General features: G+C 29.0%; 9 protein-coding genes across 9 annotated transcripts, besides 17 other annotated features; 2 read left to right on the plus strand and 7 right to left on the minus strand.

Moving 5' to 3' along the window:
* Positions 1-360: 360 nt before the first annotated feature.
* EDI_054640 (uncharacterized protein) lies at positions 361-1,887 on the plus strand (the record flags this gene model as incomplete). Its single annotated transcript, XM_001735500.1, has 1 exon — positions 361-1,887. The coding sequence occupies one exon, from the start codon at positions 361-363 to the stop codon at positions 1,885-1,887; it is 1,527 nt and encodes a 508-aa protein (XP_001735552.1).
* Positions 1,888-1,901: 14 nt separating this feature from the next.
* Positions 1,902-1,929: a sequence feature (AT_rich).
* Positions 1,920-2,696, minus strand: EDI_054650 (uncharacterized protein; the record flags this gene model as incomplete). The annotated part of the gene is made up of 1 exon (XM_001735501.1): positions 1,920-2,696. One exon carries the CDS (start codon positions 2,694-2,696, stop codon positions 1,920-1,922), a length of 777 nt encoding a protein of 258 aa, XP_001735553.1.
* Positions 2,610-2,630: a sequence feature (AT_rich).
* A 96-nt stretch (positions 2,697-2,792) lies between the features above and the next one.
* On the minus strand, positions 2,793-3,647 carry EDI_054660 (uncharacterized protein; the record flags this gene model as incomplete). Its single annotated transcript, XM_001735502.1, has 1 exon — positions 2,793-3,647. One exon carries the CDS (start codon positions 3,645-3,647, stop codon positions 2,793-2,795), a length of 855 nt encoding a protein of 284 aa, XP_001735554.1.
* A 472-nt stretch (positions 3,648-4,119) lies between these two features.
* On the plus strand, positions 4,120-5,889 carry EDI_054670 (uncharacterized protein; the record flags this gene model as incomplete). The annotated part of the gene is made up of 1 exon (XM_001735503.1): positions 4,120-5,889. One exon carries the CDS (start codon positions 4,120-4,122, stop codon positions 5,887-5,889), a length of 1,770 nt encoding a protein of 589 aa, XP_001735555.1.
* Positions 5,870-5,890: a sequence feature (AT_rich).
* Positions 5,891-5,962: 72 nt separating this feature from the next.
* Positions 5,963-6,001: a microsatellite.
* A 256-nt stretch (positions 6,002-6,257) lies between these two features.
* EDI_054680 (uncharacterized protein) lies at positions 6,258-8,180 on the minus strand (the record flags this gene model as incomplete). Its single annotated transcript, XM_001735504.1, has 1 exon — positions 6,258-8,180. One exon carries the CDS (start codon positions 8,178-8,180, stop codon positions 6,258-6,260), a length of 1,923 nt encoding a protein of 640 aa, XP_001735556.1.
* Positions 6,394-6,465: a microsatellite.
* Positions 8,181-8,221: 41 nt separating the features above from the next.
* Positions 8,222-9,208, minus strand: EDI_054690 (uncharacterized protein; the record flags this gene model as incomplete). Its single annotated transcript, XM_001735505.1, has 1 exon — positions 8,222-9,208. The coding sequence occupies one exon, from the start codon at positions 9,206-9,208 to the stop codon at positions 8,222-8,224; it is 987 nt and encodes a 328-aa protein (XP_001735557.1).
* Positions 9,209-9,252: 44 nt separating this feature from the next.
* Positions 9,253-9,684, minus strand: EDI_054700 (uncharacterized protein; the record flags this gene model as incomplete). The annotated part of the gene is made up of 1 exon (XM_001735506.1): positions 9,253-9,684. The coding sequence occupies one exon, from the start codon at positions 9,682-9,684 to the stop codon at positions 9,253-9,255; it is 432 nt and encodes a 143-aa protein (XP_001735558.1).
* A 160-nt stretch (positions 9,685-9,844) lies between these two features.
* Positions 9,845-9,873: a sequence feature (AT_rich).
* A 347-nt stretch (positions 9,874-10,220) lies between these two features.
* Positions 10,221-10,296: a sequence feature (AT_rich).
* EDI_054710 (uncharacterized protein) lies at positions 10,289-10,696 on the minus strand (the record flags this gene model as incomplete). Its single annotated transcript, XM_001735507.1, has 1 exon — positions 10,289-10,696. One exon carries the CDS (start codon positions 10,694-10,696, stop codon positions 10,289-10,291), a length of 408 nt encoding a protein of 135 aa, XP_001735559.1.
* A 50-nt stretch (positions 10,697-10,746) lies between these two features.
* Positions 10,747-10,781: a sequence feature (AT_rich).
* Positions 10,782-11,181: 400 nt separating this feature from the next.
* Positions 11,182-11,293: a sequence feature (AT_rich).
* On the minus strand, positions 11,283-11,657 carry EDI_054730 (uncharacterized protein; the record flags this gene model as incomplete). Its single annotated transcript, XM_001735508.1, has 1 exon — positions 11,283-11,657. One exon carries the CDS (start codon positions 11,655-11,657, stop codon positions 11,283-11,285), a length of 375 nt encoding a protein of 124 aa, XP_001735560.1.
* Positions 11,299-11,370: a microsatellite.
* A 448-nt stretch (positions 11,658-12,105) lies between the features above and the next one.
* Positions 12,106-12,165: a microsatellite.
* Positions 12,166-12,299: 134 nt separating this feature from the next.
* Positions 12,300-12,403: a microsatellite.
* Positions 12,404-12,474: 71 nt separating this feature from the next.
* Positions 12,475-12,564: a microsatellite.
* A 12-nt stretch (positions 12,565-12,576) lies between these two features.
* Positions 12,577-12,654: a microsatellite.
* Positions 12,655-12,666: 12 nt separating this feature from the next.
* Positions 12,667-12,763: a microsatellite.
* A 233-nt stretch (positions 12,764-12,996) lies between these two features.
* Positions 12,997-13,215: a sequence feature (AT_rich).
* A 32-nt stretch (positions 13,216-13,247) lies between these two features.
* Positions 13,248-13,402: a microsatellite.
* Between the last annotated feature and the right edge of the window lie 157 nt (positions 13,403-13,559).

Here is a 13,559-nt window from a genome sequence, read left to right on the forward strand (position 1 = left end):
CTTATGGCGCGTAGCGCCATTGTGACACTAAATATTTGTGACAATAAGTAATATGTCCGAAATAGGGTAAATTAAAAAACTAGGGTATGATAAAAATAGAACATCAATGATGTATATAGTATTATACTAATTATGTAATAAATTTTTCTTAGAGACCTTATGATCACTCCTCCCACTATTTAAGTCATAAAGAGGAACACACACTCACCCTTATCCCTTACACTACTTTGGGTGACTGTTTAGGTCCCTTTACGACTTAAAGGGATGCCGTTCTCTTGTGGTATGTTTAGAAAGATCTAAAGAACAAATGGCCTTCCGCCTATATAAGAACTTGATAGTAAGAAACTATATTTTATTAAAATGATGCGAAGAGCAAGAAGAGCAACTGCACCTCGTGCAAGACGTAATTTAAAATCTAGTATGGCAGGAAATTTAAAAGCTGCCTTCCAACAAAGAGACAGTACTCAAGTAGTATTAAATGCTACTGAGACTGTACAATTAGCTATTCCAGCTAATACTAATGGTGCAACTACAGTACGTAATGTAACTAAGTTGCTTTGTGGTACTGAATTCTTCCAACATTATGCTGGAATGTATGATCAATTTAAAATTGATGGTGTTTCAGTATCAGCTGAGATTGTATATAATACATTTGGTCAGGCTGCAATGACATTCCCTAATGTTATTACTGCATGGGATAGAAATGGTATTGATAAAGCTACTGCTAATGTAATAACCAATCCAGAAGGAGGACAGAATCTAACTAATGTTCCAATTGTACCTGGACCATATCAAGTGAGTTCATATTCTAGTGCAGTAAGTAGAGCATATTATCCTGGAGCTAGATGGGGTATTACAAGAAGACTTATTGCTTCATCACTTCAAGAGAAGAGTATTTATCTTCCAACAGTTAAGACTGCTGAAGTATTGACTGAATCTACTTTATATTCTGCATGGAATCCTGATTTCCTTCTTTCTGTTCTTTTAGGTAATCAAACAGCTACATGCCAAACACTTGTATTTAATTTAACATGGTCATGGGTTGTTTCACTTAGAGGATTAAGAAAGAGTACACTTGATGTTATTCCAATTCCTAATGCTAATTCACTTGGTTATGCTGGAACTAATGCTGGTACTGTTGCAAGTGGAACAAATAATACTATGATTCCTGCTTCAATGAATGTTGCTAATAATGCTGGAGTGGTTACTGTTAGTAATCCAGTTTATACTACACAAGTACAAAATACAGGAGGAGTTACTTCTGTTTCTAATAATTCATGGACTGTTGATGCACTTAAGATGTATTTGAATGAGGTTATGTATAATATTGGTGTTGGTAAAGTTGATGCTATTTTATTTGATGTTAATAATGTACATGTTCTTCCTCAAAGTACTGCTTCTACTGCTATTAATATTCCAGCTGGTTCTGCTACTCAGTTGTCTTGTGTTATGATTGCATTTGGAACTGCTATGACTATGGGTAATGGTGTTACTGGTTATAATTTCAGTATATTTATTTGTGGTAATGGCAATAATGCTCAACATGTAATCAATGTTGCAACTGATGCAAATACTCTTGTTGTTTATTCTGAACCGTTTGCTGTTTATGGAATTAATCTTCCTAATCAAGCTGGAGCTACAGCTGAATCTGTTGTTACTACTGCTTTGTTAACTACTGTAGGAAGTACTACTACTAATTCACCAGCTATTATGTATGCAAATACTTCTTCTGGAGCTGATGCTGCTGTTGATGTTGCTGCTGGTAGTGTTTTAACTGTTAGTGGTACTTATCAAGCTTCTGTTGCTTATCCAGTTGTTAAGGCATTACAAAGCTTTGTTACTGGAGTTAATAGTAATGATGGACAAGCATTATTAGAAAATTATTAAGCTAAAATTGCTAGTAATAATTAAATTAATTTTTAATAATTTGGGAAATAGTTAATTTTGAATTGTGTCAGAGTCATTGAGTCATCTATATAAATGGCGTCTATAGTTGATCCATATGATTTCATTGTTGAAGCAAACAGTGCAGTGTTATTACTGTCTAGGAATCTTAACATATTGCAATTTCTCATTATATAAAAATAACTTTTTTCTGGTTCGAATTGGTATATGTTTCCTGCTTTTATTTCTTCTATTTGTAGTCCTCCGTCTTTATGTTTTAGTATTGTTAAATCAAAACTCATTGTTTCGTTTATTTTTATTATACCTGTCGATGTTGGTTTTATTAAAGCTATATTGTGTACGTATGTTAAGTTTTCTGGTGTTATTGGTGTTAAATCTTCTGTATTTTCTATAGTTGTTATTGTTAAATCTGAAGGTTCTATTACGTAAGATGTTGAAGAGTCTTGTATGTAATCAATTTTTAGTATTTGAGGTATATTAATTGTTAGATTTACTTGTTTTAAGTAGTAATTGTCTGTTTTTTTTATTTCGTAATAACCACTTTCTGTATATGTTTGACTTATTGTTTCTTCTGTAGGTTGTACATTTGTATTTATTATTACAGAGTCTAAATATGGTATACCATTATCAGGAGTAACTGCAATAGTACCATTTTCTGTAATATTAACTGTTTTAGTCTCGCTTGATGGGTGTACATCTGTTACTAAATTTATATTATTAATATAGTTATCACTTGTCAGTTGAATGGTTCCATTGTTAGTTGTTGTTATAGTTGGGTTATCTATTGTCATATGAACATTGAATGTAGTGTTATTTATAGTGTCTTCTTTTCTTAATAATGTTAGAGTTGTATTAGAAACTAAAGACATTTAAATGAATAATAAAGATTAATTTAAAGTTTTATTTGTTATCTGAAGTGTTATTACTTGTTTTTGTTTTGGTTGAAATTTTAAAGTTACTTTTTCGTATGCTTCATGTACATTTGGTTCTAATGTTATGTCTTCTCTATTATTAATGTCATCGTTTGTAATTGTATAATTTAAATCTACTAGTGTTATGTCTGGATTAGGTTCATTATCTTCATCTTCTGTTGGAGTGCAGATATATCTATCAAAGGAGCATGTTATATACCATTGGAGATTGAAATCTATTAATTGATTTTCTTCTCCTATTTTTGTTTTATTTGTTGTTTCTACTGCTATAATATACCAAGGATAAAATGGGATAGTTACATTTTCATTTGTATAAGGATTCCAAGAGATATTATTTTCATCGTAAGTCCAAAAACCTTCTACTCTTGTTGGTCCATAAAAGTTTTGTTCTTGAATAGTTTGTGCTTTAATTATTGTTGTTATTTGAAATGCTCCACCTGGGTAATATATTTGTTGTTGTATATGACTACTATTTTGAACCATTTTTAATTGTGCTTCAGGTGTTGTTGTTTCATTTTCTGTTTTTATATATGTAGGGAACCATGAAACTGATACTGTTGGAAAGTTGAGTCCTATTTCTTTCATTTTAATATCAGATATGGATAATACTGCTAATGCTTTATCTATTTTTACTCTTTTAAAACATTTACAGAAGGAATTAAAATTTGTGTTTTTGAATAAATCATAAAATATATGAGTTGTATCTATTCCAAAGTTTTTATTTTCTTTTATTAATACTCTTTTTTTAACATTAAATGAAAATTCAACTTGATGAGTATTTTCAAGACAATTATTACGTGTGTGTATCATTTGAATATAAAGATGAACTTAAAAATTCATAATATGTCAACAGAAAGCAGTGATTGTCATCACTCTGAGTCTTGTGTTGAAAAGGTATTCAAAGATAGTACATGGAATGTAATTAGGAAAGTTGTTATGTTAGTACTTTCATGTATATTACTTATTGCTTCGTGTTTTTTTGCTTTTATTGAGAGTAGAAGACAAAATCAAGTTATGGATGGTATAGAAGAAGTGTTAGATGTAGTAAAAGTATTAATTCCTAATTAATTTATTTGTATCTTAATCTTTATATTTTAATTATGAGTTGTTTACATGATGTACTCCTTATGTTCATTCTTTTTACTTTGCTTGTTTTATGTTGTTGCATGCATGGTTGTATTCGAGATGATGGTTCTGTTTCACGTTTATGTTGTTGTTCGGGATCTTGTCAATATCGTTCCATTTGATGTTTAAACTCAATACTCAGTAACTTAATAATTTAATGTTTTTTGACTTATACGGTGTTCCACGTTTAAATTTACATAAGAAACGGTATGGTAGTTATGGTTCTATTCATGGTTGGTATGGTAATTATAAATTTGTTAATAAAAAGCCATATACTTATCAACGTGTATATGATAGAAGTCCAAGTGATAAGAGGAATGAATTTGATAAAAGGTATAACAGAGATTATGATAAGAGGCATGAAGAGACTAAACCTAGAAGGCCTGATAGTAATCGACCTCAGCGTCCTACTAATAAGAGACCTACACAAGACAGAAGACCTTCTCAAAAGGATAAACCTAGTAATCGTCCTGAAAATAAAAGACCTGTACAAGATAGAAAGCCTACTAATTCAAATCGACAACCTGTTGATCAAAAGAAGCCTAGACAGCCTACTCGACCTGAACAAAGAAAACCTACTAATCCTAATAATAATCCTGCACAGAAACCATCTAAGATTGATGACAGGTATGATCCAGATTTAGGTAAGATTGTTGATAAAAAAATAAAAGAGATAGAAGATAGAACTGATAGTTTGTTTGATAAGGGAAGTTCTAGTAAGGAGAAGGATAGTTGGTGGAAAGATGTTAAGGATAGTATTGGTGATCGTGTTAAGGATATTTCTGAACGTTTCCCTAAAGATTTGAAAGATGTCATTAAGAATAATCCTGCAGCTAAATTGGATGCATCTTTAATTAGGGCTATGTTTGATAAAGGTATTAAAGTTGGTGGTAGTTTGTTAGGAACCGCTCTTACTGCTGCTGCTGGTGAAGGAGGAAAAGATTTGTATAAAGGTGTTAAGGATCGTTTAAATCGTGATAATGTTCCTACTAGAAAGAATACTACACAAGATAATATTAAATATATGCGTGAAAAGTATATTAAAGGTAATAATGTTAAGAATGATGATTTAGATGCTCTTAAGCAAATGTTACTTGATGATCCATCATTGGTTAAGGATTATGTTCATGTTATTTTTACTGAACAAGAGTTAGGTAAGTTGTATGAAGAAGATCGTGATTATGGTAGTATTCCTCTTCCAACTGTTATACGAGATGAATTACATTTTGTTCCTGCTAGAGTTCTTAAGAAAGATGGTGAAAGATATTATGCTCCCGATTATTATGTTAATGAAAGTAAAGGTATTGTTATTGATCCTAAGTATCAAAATCAGCTTTTAAAGAATGGTAATGAATTTGAATTGTTTCCCGAATCTTTGGGTGAATTACTTCCTGATGATCTTCAAGAGTATAATGCTCGACGTCTTACTTTTATTTTTGAGCAATTACCTGATGAATTAAGGCGTCATATTAAGACCGATTTTACTATTGATCATGCTGCTGCTTATCGTTATGCTAAGTTATTGAATATTCAACTTCCTAGGGAATTACTTACTGGTAGTAATGATGATTATTATCATAAAATTAATTATGGTATGTGTACTCATCAGCGTATTGGAAGTGGTCGTAGATGGTTTGAGGCTAGTGACTTTGAGAAGAAGAGTAATCTTATTGAATATATGAGAAATCATTATATGTGGAATCGTGATGGTGGTGATAGATTGGTTTATCCCGATGATCCTAATCGCAGTGGATTTAATTATCTTAAAGGACTTGGTAGTTCTGAAAATGAAGATGAATGGGGCAGTGTTTTATTAAAAGTTAGTCCAACTGATCCTGATACTTTTAAAGTGTATATGCGACCTGATGGACGTAAAGTTTTCGTAGAAAATGTTCAAAATAAAGATCATATTTATAATATTAAATAATCAATTATCTTCTTTTTTAGGCTTTGTCTCTTCTACCTTTTTATCTTTTATTATAAATCTGTTTTTATAGGGCTTCTTTTCTTCTTTCTCTTCTTTCTTTGTTTCTTTCTTTTTCTTTGGTAGCTCCCACATTAAGCCCTTTTTGTTAGCTATTCTGTATACTAAGCTCCAGTATGGCTTCTTTAAAGCTAATTTCTCTTCTGATGTTGTTTCATCATCTATTGTATACATTAATTTGTTCATCGTTTCTATTAATTCTTCGTCTCCCATTTCTTTATATTTTCCGAGAGCGAAGTCTGCGATGATGTCTCTAATGCTTGTAGTCATGGTATGATTAAACAGATTAAAACGGTTCTTTAAATAGTCAATTATCTAGTTCTAACTTTATCTTCCCCGCCAATTGTTGATGTGGCAAAGTCGAACTGTGGATCTTCTAATGGTTCTACTGGTTCTATAGGTATTTCTGCTTCACTATCTTCTTCTATAATTAGATTTAACGGGTAATCGTTTTCTTCTTTTTCTATTTCTGGTTTCTCTTCTTTTTGTTCTTTTTCTTCGATTGGTTCTTTTCTTTTTGTAGAAGGTGGTTGTTGTACAATTATAACTTCTGATTCTAACATTAGTAATCTATAATTGTAATCATGAAGTGCTTCTTCTTGCCATCGTTCAATAAGTTCTTCGGGAATTTCTTCTTCTATTAATAGAGGATGACGTTTTAAGTATTTCTTAATTTTCTTATTAACAAATTTATTTATTTGTGTTATTTTATTTATAGGATCTTTCATCTTTTTGATCTTTTCTTGTTTTCTTGTTTTTCGTTGGAGTTTTCTTGATTCTTTAGCTTGTCTTTCTAAATTACCTTGTGTTCTATCATCAATTAATTGAATTGGATAATTTATTTTCTTCTTTTCTGAATTATGTTTAAAGTTATGCCAATATTTAGCATCTTCTGGTACAGGATCTAATTTTATTTCTTCTGGCATATGGTCATCATACCATTCTAATTCTTGTTCATCATCTTCTAGTATTGGTTCTTCATTTTCTACTTCATTTGGTATATCGACGGATTCTAAAGGTATAAAGTCTGGTACAGGTTTAGCTTCTTTTAATACTAATTCTCTTTCTTCTAATTCGTTTAATTTAATCTTTATACCTTTAGAATCGTCGTCAGGTTTATTACCGTTGACGTCATCATTATTTTGTATTTTCTTGGGAGACTTCTTTTTCTTTTTCTGTTCTGGTTTAATTATTATTTGTTGATATGGTACAATCTCTTGTATTGGTTGTTGAGGTGGTAAGTTATTATTTCTAGGTGGATTAAAGAATGTTGATGTTAATTTTTCTTCAAATGGTCTTTTAGCTTGATATTTAACTTTACCTTTTCCATCTTCTCTATTATCTTCACTATCCGAAGAACTATCATCTCCTCTTTTCTTATAATTATCATTAAAGAAGTCATCTAATTTTCTATATCTTTTTCTGTTCTTTTCATCTTCTTCATCATCATCCATTGGTTTTATTGTTTTATATTGTTTAGGTGGTATTATAAAGTTATCAGGATCTTTAACATCTTTATGTATTTCTATTTGTTCCTGTAATGGTTGTTCTTTTAATTGTTCTAGTATTGATGGTATTCTTTCTTCTTTTATGTTATCTGCTAGTATTATTTTATTATTTTCATTTGTAATTACTATTGGAATTTCGTTCGTGTTTTCTTCTGTTATATCATTTTCTATAATTTGGTTATTGTTTTTAATGTCTTGGTCTACTTGATCGAGGATATTAATTAATTCTTGATCGTTGTTTATGTCAATGATACCATCAAGTATTTTAATTGTGTTGTCATCATAGGTATAGACTTGTTCTGGATTATTTGGATTAACTATTTCATATGTTGGTTCATTTTCTTCTTGAATATCTTCTTCTTGATTTTCTGTATACTGTTCTTCTTCTTCATTTGGTTGTTCAATATTTCCAAATTCTTTATTGTATTCTTCATAATCCGGATCATCAAAAAGAGATTCTTCTGTTTTATTGTATTGTTCATCTATTAAGTCTGGTTTATTTGCTCGTTCTGGTTCATTATCTGGATCAAAATAACTATTCTCTGTATATACGTTAGGATGTAAATCTACATCGTCTTCTTCTGTATAGTCTTCATCTCCTGCATCAGGGTCATAATTGTCATTTATTGAATTTAATGAGTAGTTATTGGAATACCAATTGTTTTTTATACTTCCATAACTACCCCAACGTCTTCTAAATACATTAGGTCTATGCCAATAGCTCATGTTGAATAAAAAATAAAAGATGAATTATAAAAAACAGTTAATTAAAAATTACCTGTATTCCAATTGTTTACTAAAGCATCTGGATCGTCTTCACTCTCTTCTACTTCACTGCTATCTTCATCTGCTATTCTTATTTTCTTTCCACTTTGTACAGTGATATATTTATTATTTCCTTCTTCTGTTATTACATTCTTCGTTAAGTCAAAGAATCTCTTCTGCATTTCGTGATCATCTGTAACTACTCTTTTTGATGGTGTTTCTTCTATAATTGGTTGATCTAATACTATAGGAGGTGGTAGACTCTCTTGTTCTAATTGGTATACTGCATCATCTAAATCATCTACTGTGTCATCTCCCATATCATCTAATTCGATGTCTTCTTCTACTTCATTTTCTAGTAACATTTCTACCAATTTTGGATCTAAACCATCATATTTGTTCTTATTTTGTTCTACTTGTGGTTTAGGTGGAGGCTCTTTGAATAATTTCTCTTTAGTGAAGAGTACTACTGAGTTCTTTTCTAGCCAATCAAAGTCTTCGTATTCTTTTGCTGTTTGTTGGGGTGCTTTCCAACTTCCTGGATTGAGTACTAATATTGTTGGAATGGAGGTGACTCTGGCATGTGAGTATTTTACGTTAATTGTTATTTGTTCTCCGCGAGTACTTATTAAAGATTTAAATTCGGGCCAAATAATATCATTGAGATTTGCGTCATCAAATAATCTTATATCATATTTTAGGCTTTCATTGTGTCCATCCATCATGAATCTGCCTCTAAACTCGTCAACTTTTAAGTCTTTTAATAAATCGTTAACGAATTCTGTTTTGCCCATTTTTGTATCGCTAACTATTACTAGTGTCTTTATTCTTTTTGTTCTGCCGCTTAGTGCCGAGTTTAACCATATTCGGCTGTTTTTAACCACTGGATTATCTTCTTTCCATGGTTGTAGTTTGATTTTTATTCTGTTGTAATTATCTCTGCTATGCTCTTGAGCCCATAAGCTGTCGAATTTTTGTCCAATATTCATAAAACCTTTTACACTTATTCCTTTTAGATAAGCATGGGCCTCTTCTAAGTTGGCATTTTTAAAGCTCTACCTAAATCGATATCTCCTAGTCTTCCTCGATTCTTTTCCATTTTTCCCATTTCTTCGAATATAGCTCCACTATCTGGGTGTTTATCTCCTTGTTTTTTCAGGTAGTCGATGATTGCTTTAAAACTTCCATCGTAACTTTTATTCTCTGTTATTTTTTCAAATTTCATGAAGTGTTGTTCATTGTTTAGTTGTACGAATGGTCTCTTTCTTACGTGACTTATATCTTCTAATTCAAAAAAAGCGTGTACATGTCTATTATTTCCTTTTGTTGTTTTGCTTAGTGCTAAGTATTTTACTTGAGCTTTTTTACTTCTCGTAGTGCACCATTGTTCTATTACATTTTTAATTGTTTCTTTTGAAGGAACTGGTGTATTGTTTTTTAAATTGAGAGTTACATAACCATGCATTGCCTTAAACTCCTAATACTTATTCTGACTTTGTGACATCAAGTTTGTTTGATTTAATCGTAACGAGATTCTATTTTATATTAGTTGGAATTTTCTAAATTGTCTGTATGAGGCTGTTAAATGACTGTATGAGGATATCAATTGTCTGTTTTACTATAAGTATAATATTTTTATAGTATTTTAATTTTAGAACTGTCTGTTTATCTGTGGAGTACACGTTTTACTTGTTATTTATAGTTGGGCACTTTTTAATTCAGTTCATGTTCCCTCTTCTTTCAACCATAGTGCAAGATATCGACGAAACCTGTAAAGGTCTCCTCGATAATGATACTATAGATTTAGACTCCAAATGTCTGATCTATTCTATCATGTACTTTATGAGGAGATTCGAGGAGACTCACTATAATTATAGTGATATCCTGTTCTTCTACATTACAGGTTTCGTCGATTCTTGCAGAAAAGACGAGAGATTTAATAAACTTGGTGGTTTATTAGAATTATTAGAGAACTTCAATTTCGTTAATGACATTGAAGACTAATTTATTATTTATTTTTTATTTCATTTAATTTTAATTAAACAAAATAATTATTAAAAAGGAATTAATTAATTTTGATTATCTTCTTTGGGCTTTCTTGGCTTCTTTTCTGTTTCATTGAAAGCCTTCATCATTCTAGCTTCCATTCTATGCAGTCTTCTTTCATAGAAAGCATCAACCACTTCTTCGTAATTCTCTTTTATTTCCGTGGTCAGGTTGTGTATATTGTCAACCATTATGGCCTCTTCTTCTAATAATTCATTGTACTTCTCTTCATTCGAGAAGTACCTTTCTTCCTTTCTGAATAACTCGACGAAGTCATCACAGATATCTTTTAACATAAACATATCTATGAAAAAATCGTTCAAGTCTTTCACTTTTACGTTGTTCATCTTTGTACTTGATATTTTATCTTCGACTTCCATGATGCTTATTGCTCTTGTTCGACTGTTTAAATATCTAGATGTGGTAGGCATTCAAACAGACAGACAATTTTGACAGACAAAGAGACAAAACAGACAATTTCTATTTTTATTTTATTATATTTTTATTATAATTATAGTATAACAGACAGTCTCCTTGCCTCATACAGACAATTTAATTTGTTATTTAAACGCCGCTAACAATGTTATCAGCATTCAATGCAATACAATCAACCAAAACTAAATCTTTCTGTTCTTCTCAGTGCTGTTGCTAGAGAAGTCAGACAGCAGCTTAGTCGAGCCACTGATGAAACTGCTGAGATTGTACTGTATGGGTTGGTCTATTGGTTCCGTATTTGGGACCATGAGTATAATCTTAGATCAACTAAGTACTTACTCATGTAGCTCGACTTCCTTATTAAGGACGTGGAGTCTAATTTAATCGACTCTAGACCACTAGTCCATCTACTTACTCTTGTTCGCACTGGTTATTATCAACCAGACATTGAGCACTTTAATTGAATGCTTTTTAATTAGCGTTTAAATAACAAATTTGTTTATTTTTAGAAAACAATAACAAAAAATAAATAACATTTTCTAAAAATAAAACAACTAAAATAAATTAATTCAATTAATTGAATTATAATAATTGGGTCTTTCTTCTCTTTGGTTTTGTCTCTTGCTTTACTTTCTTCTCTAACTCTTTCCCTTTATTCTCTTCTTCTTTTAATCTGGTTATAATTAATCTATTTCGTCTTTCGAAATCTTTAATCTCTTCTTTAAGTGTTTCTATAACTTCTAAATGTTTTATAATAGTATTGTTTAAAACATTTAGTGGCTGTTTTCCAAATGACATATTAATACCATAATCAAGTATATGAGCAGTCTCTGCTAATTTAAACATATCAGATAACATATCATAAAAATCTTTTAAAGAGGCATTGTCCTCTTCTATTTCGGTCTCCTGTTCATCGCTGAATACATCTGGGTATCTATTTGCTGGTGTGCCGTACATGTAAGATCTAATGACCATATCTAGATGGTAGGGTCATTAAATATTAGTATAGTTTATTATTAAACTATAATTTAACTATAATGTAGGTGTAACCCTATCTAAGATCTCGTTAGGATGACGTTTCCCGAATTCTTACGAGAATTCAACACTAAATATTTGGGACAATAAGTAATGACCTCATAACTAGTATAGTAAAATATAGTATATTTTTACTATATCTATTTTTACTAACCCTCGAGGTACCTATTTAACCCTAATTTGCCTATATTACTTATTGTCACAAATATTTAGTGTCACAATGGCGCTACGCGCCATACGCACCGAAGGTGCGTTGTGACACTAAATATTTGTGACAATAAGTAATATAGTAAAAATTGTGACTGTTGATGTCATCACTTCATTCTTAATTATAATATACTATTCTTATTTATGTAATTAATCATAATTGTTTATTATTATTATCATTTTTATTTTTTGTTATTCATCTTTTGTTATTATTTTTATCTTTTTTATCATAATGAATAAATTGTGTTGATTAATCATATTTCGTTATTGTGACCCTTATCAATACTACTTAATTCTTTATGACATTAAAATATTAATCATTCTTTACGATGATTGGTGTTATATAATGTATCTTCGTTATTATTATTTATATTATTTATATTTAATATATTATTTATATTAATATTTATGTACATGTTTAATTTGTATTGAATATTTTTATGAATATTCTTTTAATTTTTTGAAATTTAATTTGAAATTTCTTAATGATGAATAAAATTTAATGAAGATGAAATAATTTCTAGATTTTCATTATATATATAATATTTATATGAATAAATAATTAATTATATAAATACAATTATGATATAGATATATATCATATTAATTATATATATATATAATAATAGTACTATTTATATCACTTCATTCATTTTTATTCTTTCATTTTACATTTTATTCTTATTTTCTTTCATCTGATTATTGTTTTATTCATCATATTCTCTTATTTATTCTTATTTCTTATTTATTTATTTCTTATTTATTTATTTCTTATTTATTTATTTCTTTTTTTTTTATTCATTTTTATTTATTATCTATTTCTTATTGTTATTCATTTTTCTCATTTCTTCATTATAAAGATACTGTCATTTCTTTATTTTATTTCTTTCATCATCTTATCATTTAACTTATTCATATTCTTATTAATCATAATCTCTTTAGTAGTTAATTCAATTAATGTTTTGATAATAAGAAATAAAATGGTAAAGAATAAATAGAATTATTATATTAATGATAAAAAATGAATATGATAAAATCCATGATATATGTTGAGTATTTATAATGATTTATTAATTTTTAACTATTCATAAAATTGAACAATCAAAATTTATGAATTAATAAATGAAATGTTCATATTTATGTTATAATTTATGTTTTCATAAGTATAAAATATTAATTTTGTACGATTTTTCAATAATTCATAAAATGAAATAATTTTATTCTTATATAAAAAGATAACTATTATTTATTTCATATTATTATTAAATAATAACTCTATCATCATTTATATTCTCTCTTATTTCTTTATTATTTATATTCTTTTTATTTATATTCTTTATTACATCATTATTATGAATATTATGTTTATTTATTTCTAATATTCTTTCTTTTGTTCATCTCTCTTTCTATTATTATATCTTATTATTCTATTATCATTATATTTTAATTAATTTATTATTTTCTCTTTCATTCTTCATTGAAAAATAAATAATTTCATCATTCTTTATTATGATATTGAAAATACTTAACATCATATACATATTAATTCAAAATAGAAATGTAATAATATAGAAATGATATAAATCATGAAGATATTATATTGATATTTAGTAATGT

This window comes from Entamoeba dispar, genomic scaffold (assembly GCF_000209125.1).
Source record: "Entamoeba dispar SAW760 scf_1105229459225 genomic scaffold, whole genome shotgun sequence".
Classification (NCBI taxonomy): Eukaryota; Evosea; order Mastigamoebida; family Endamoebidae; genus Entamoeba; species Entamoeba dispar.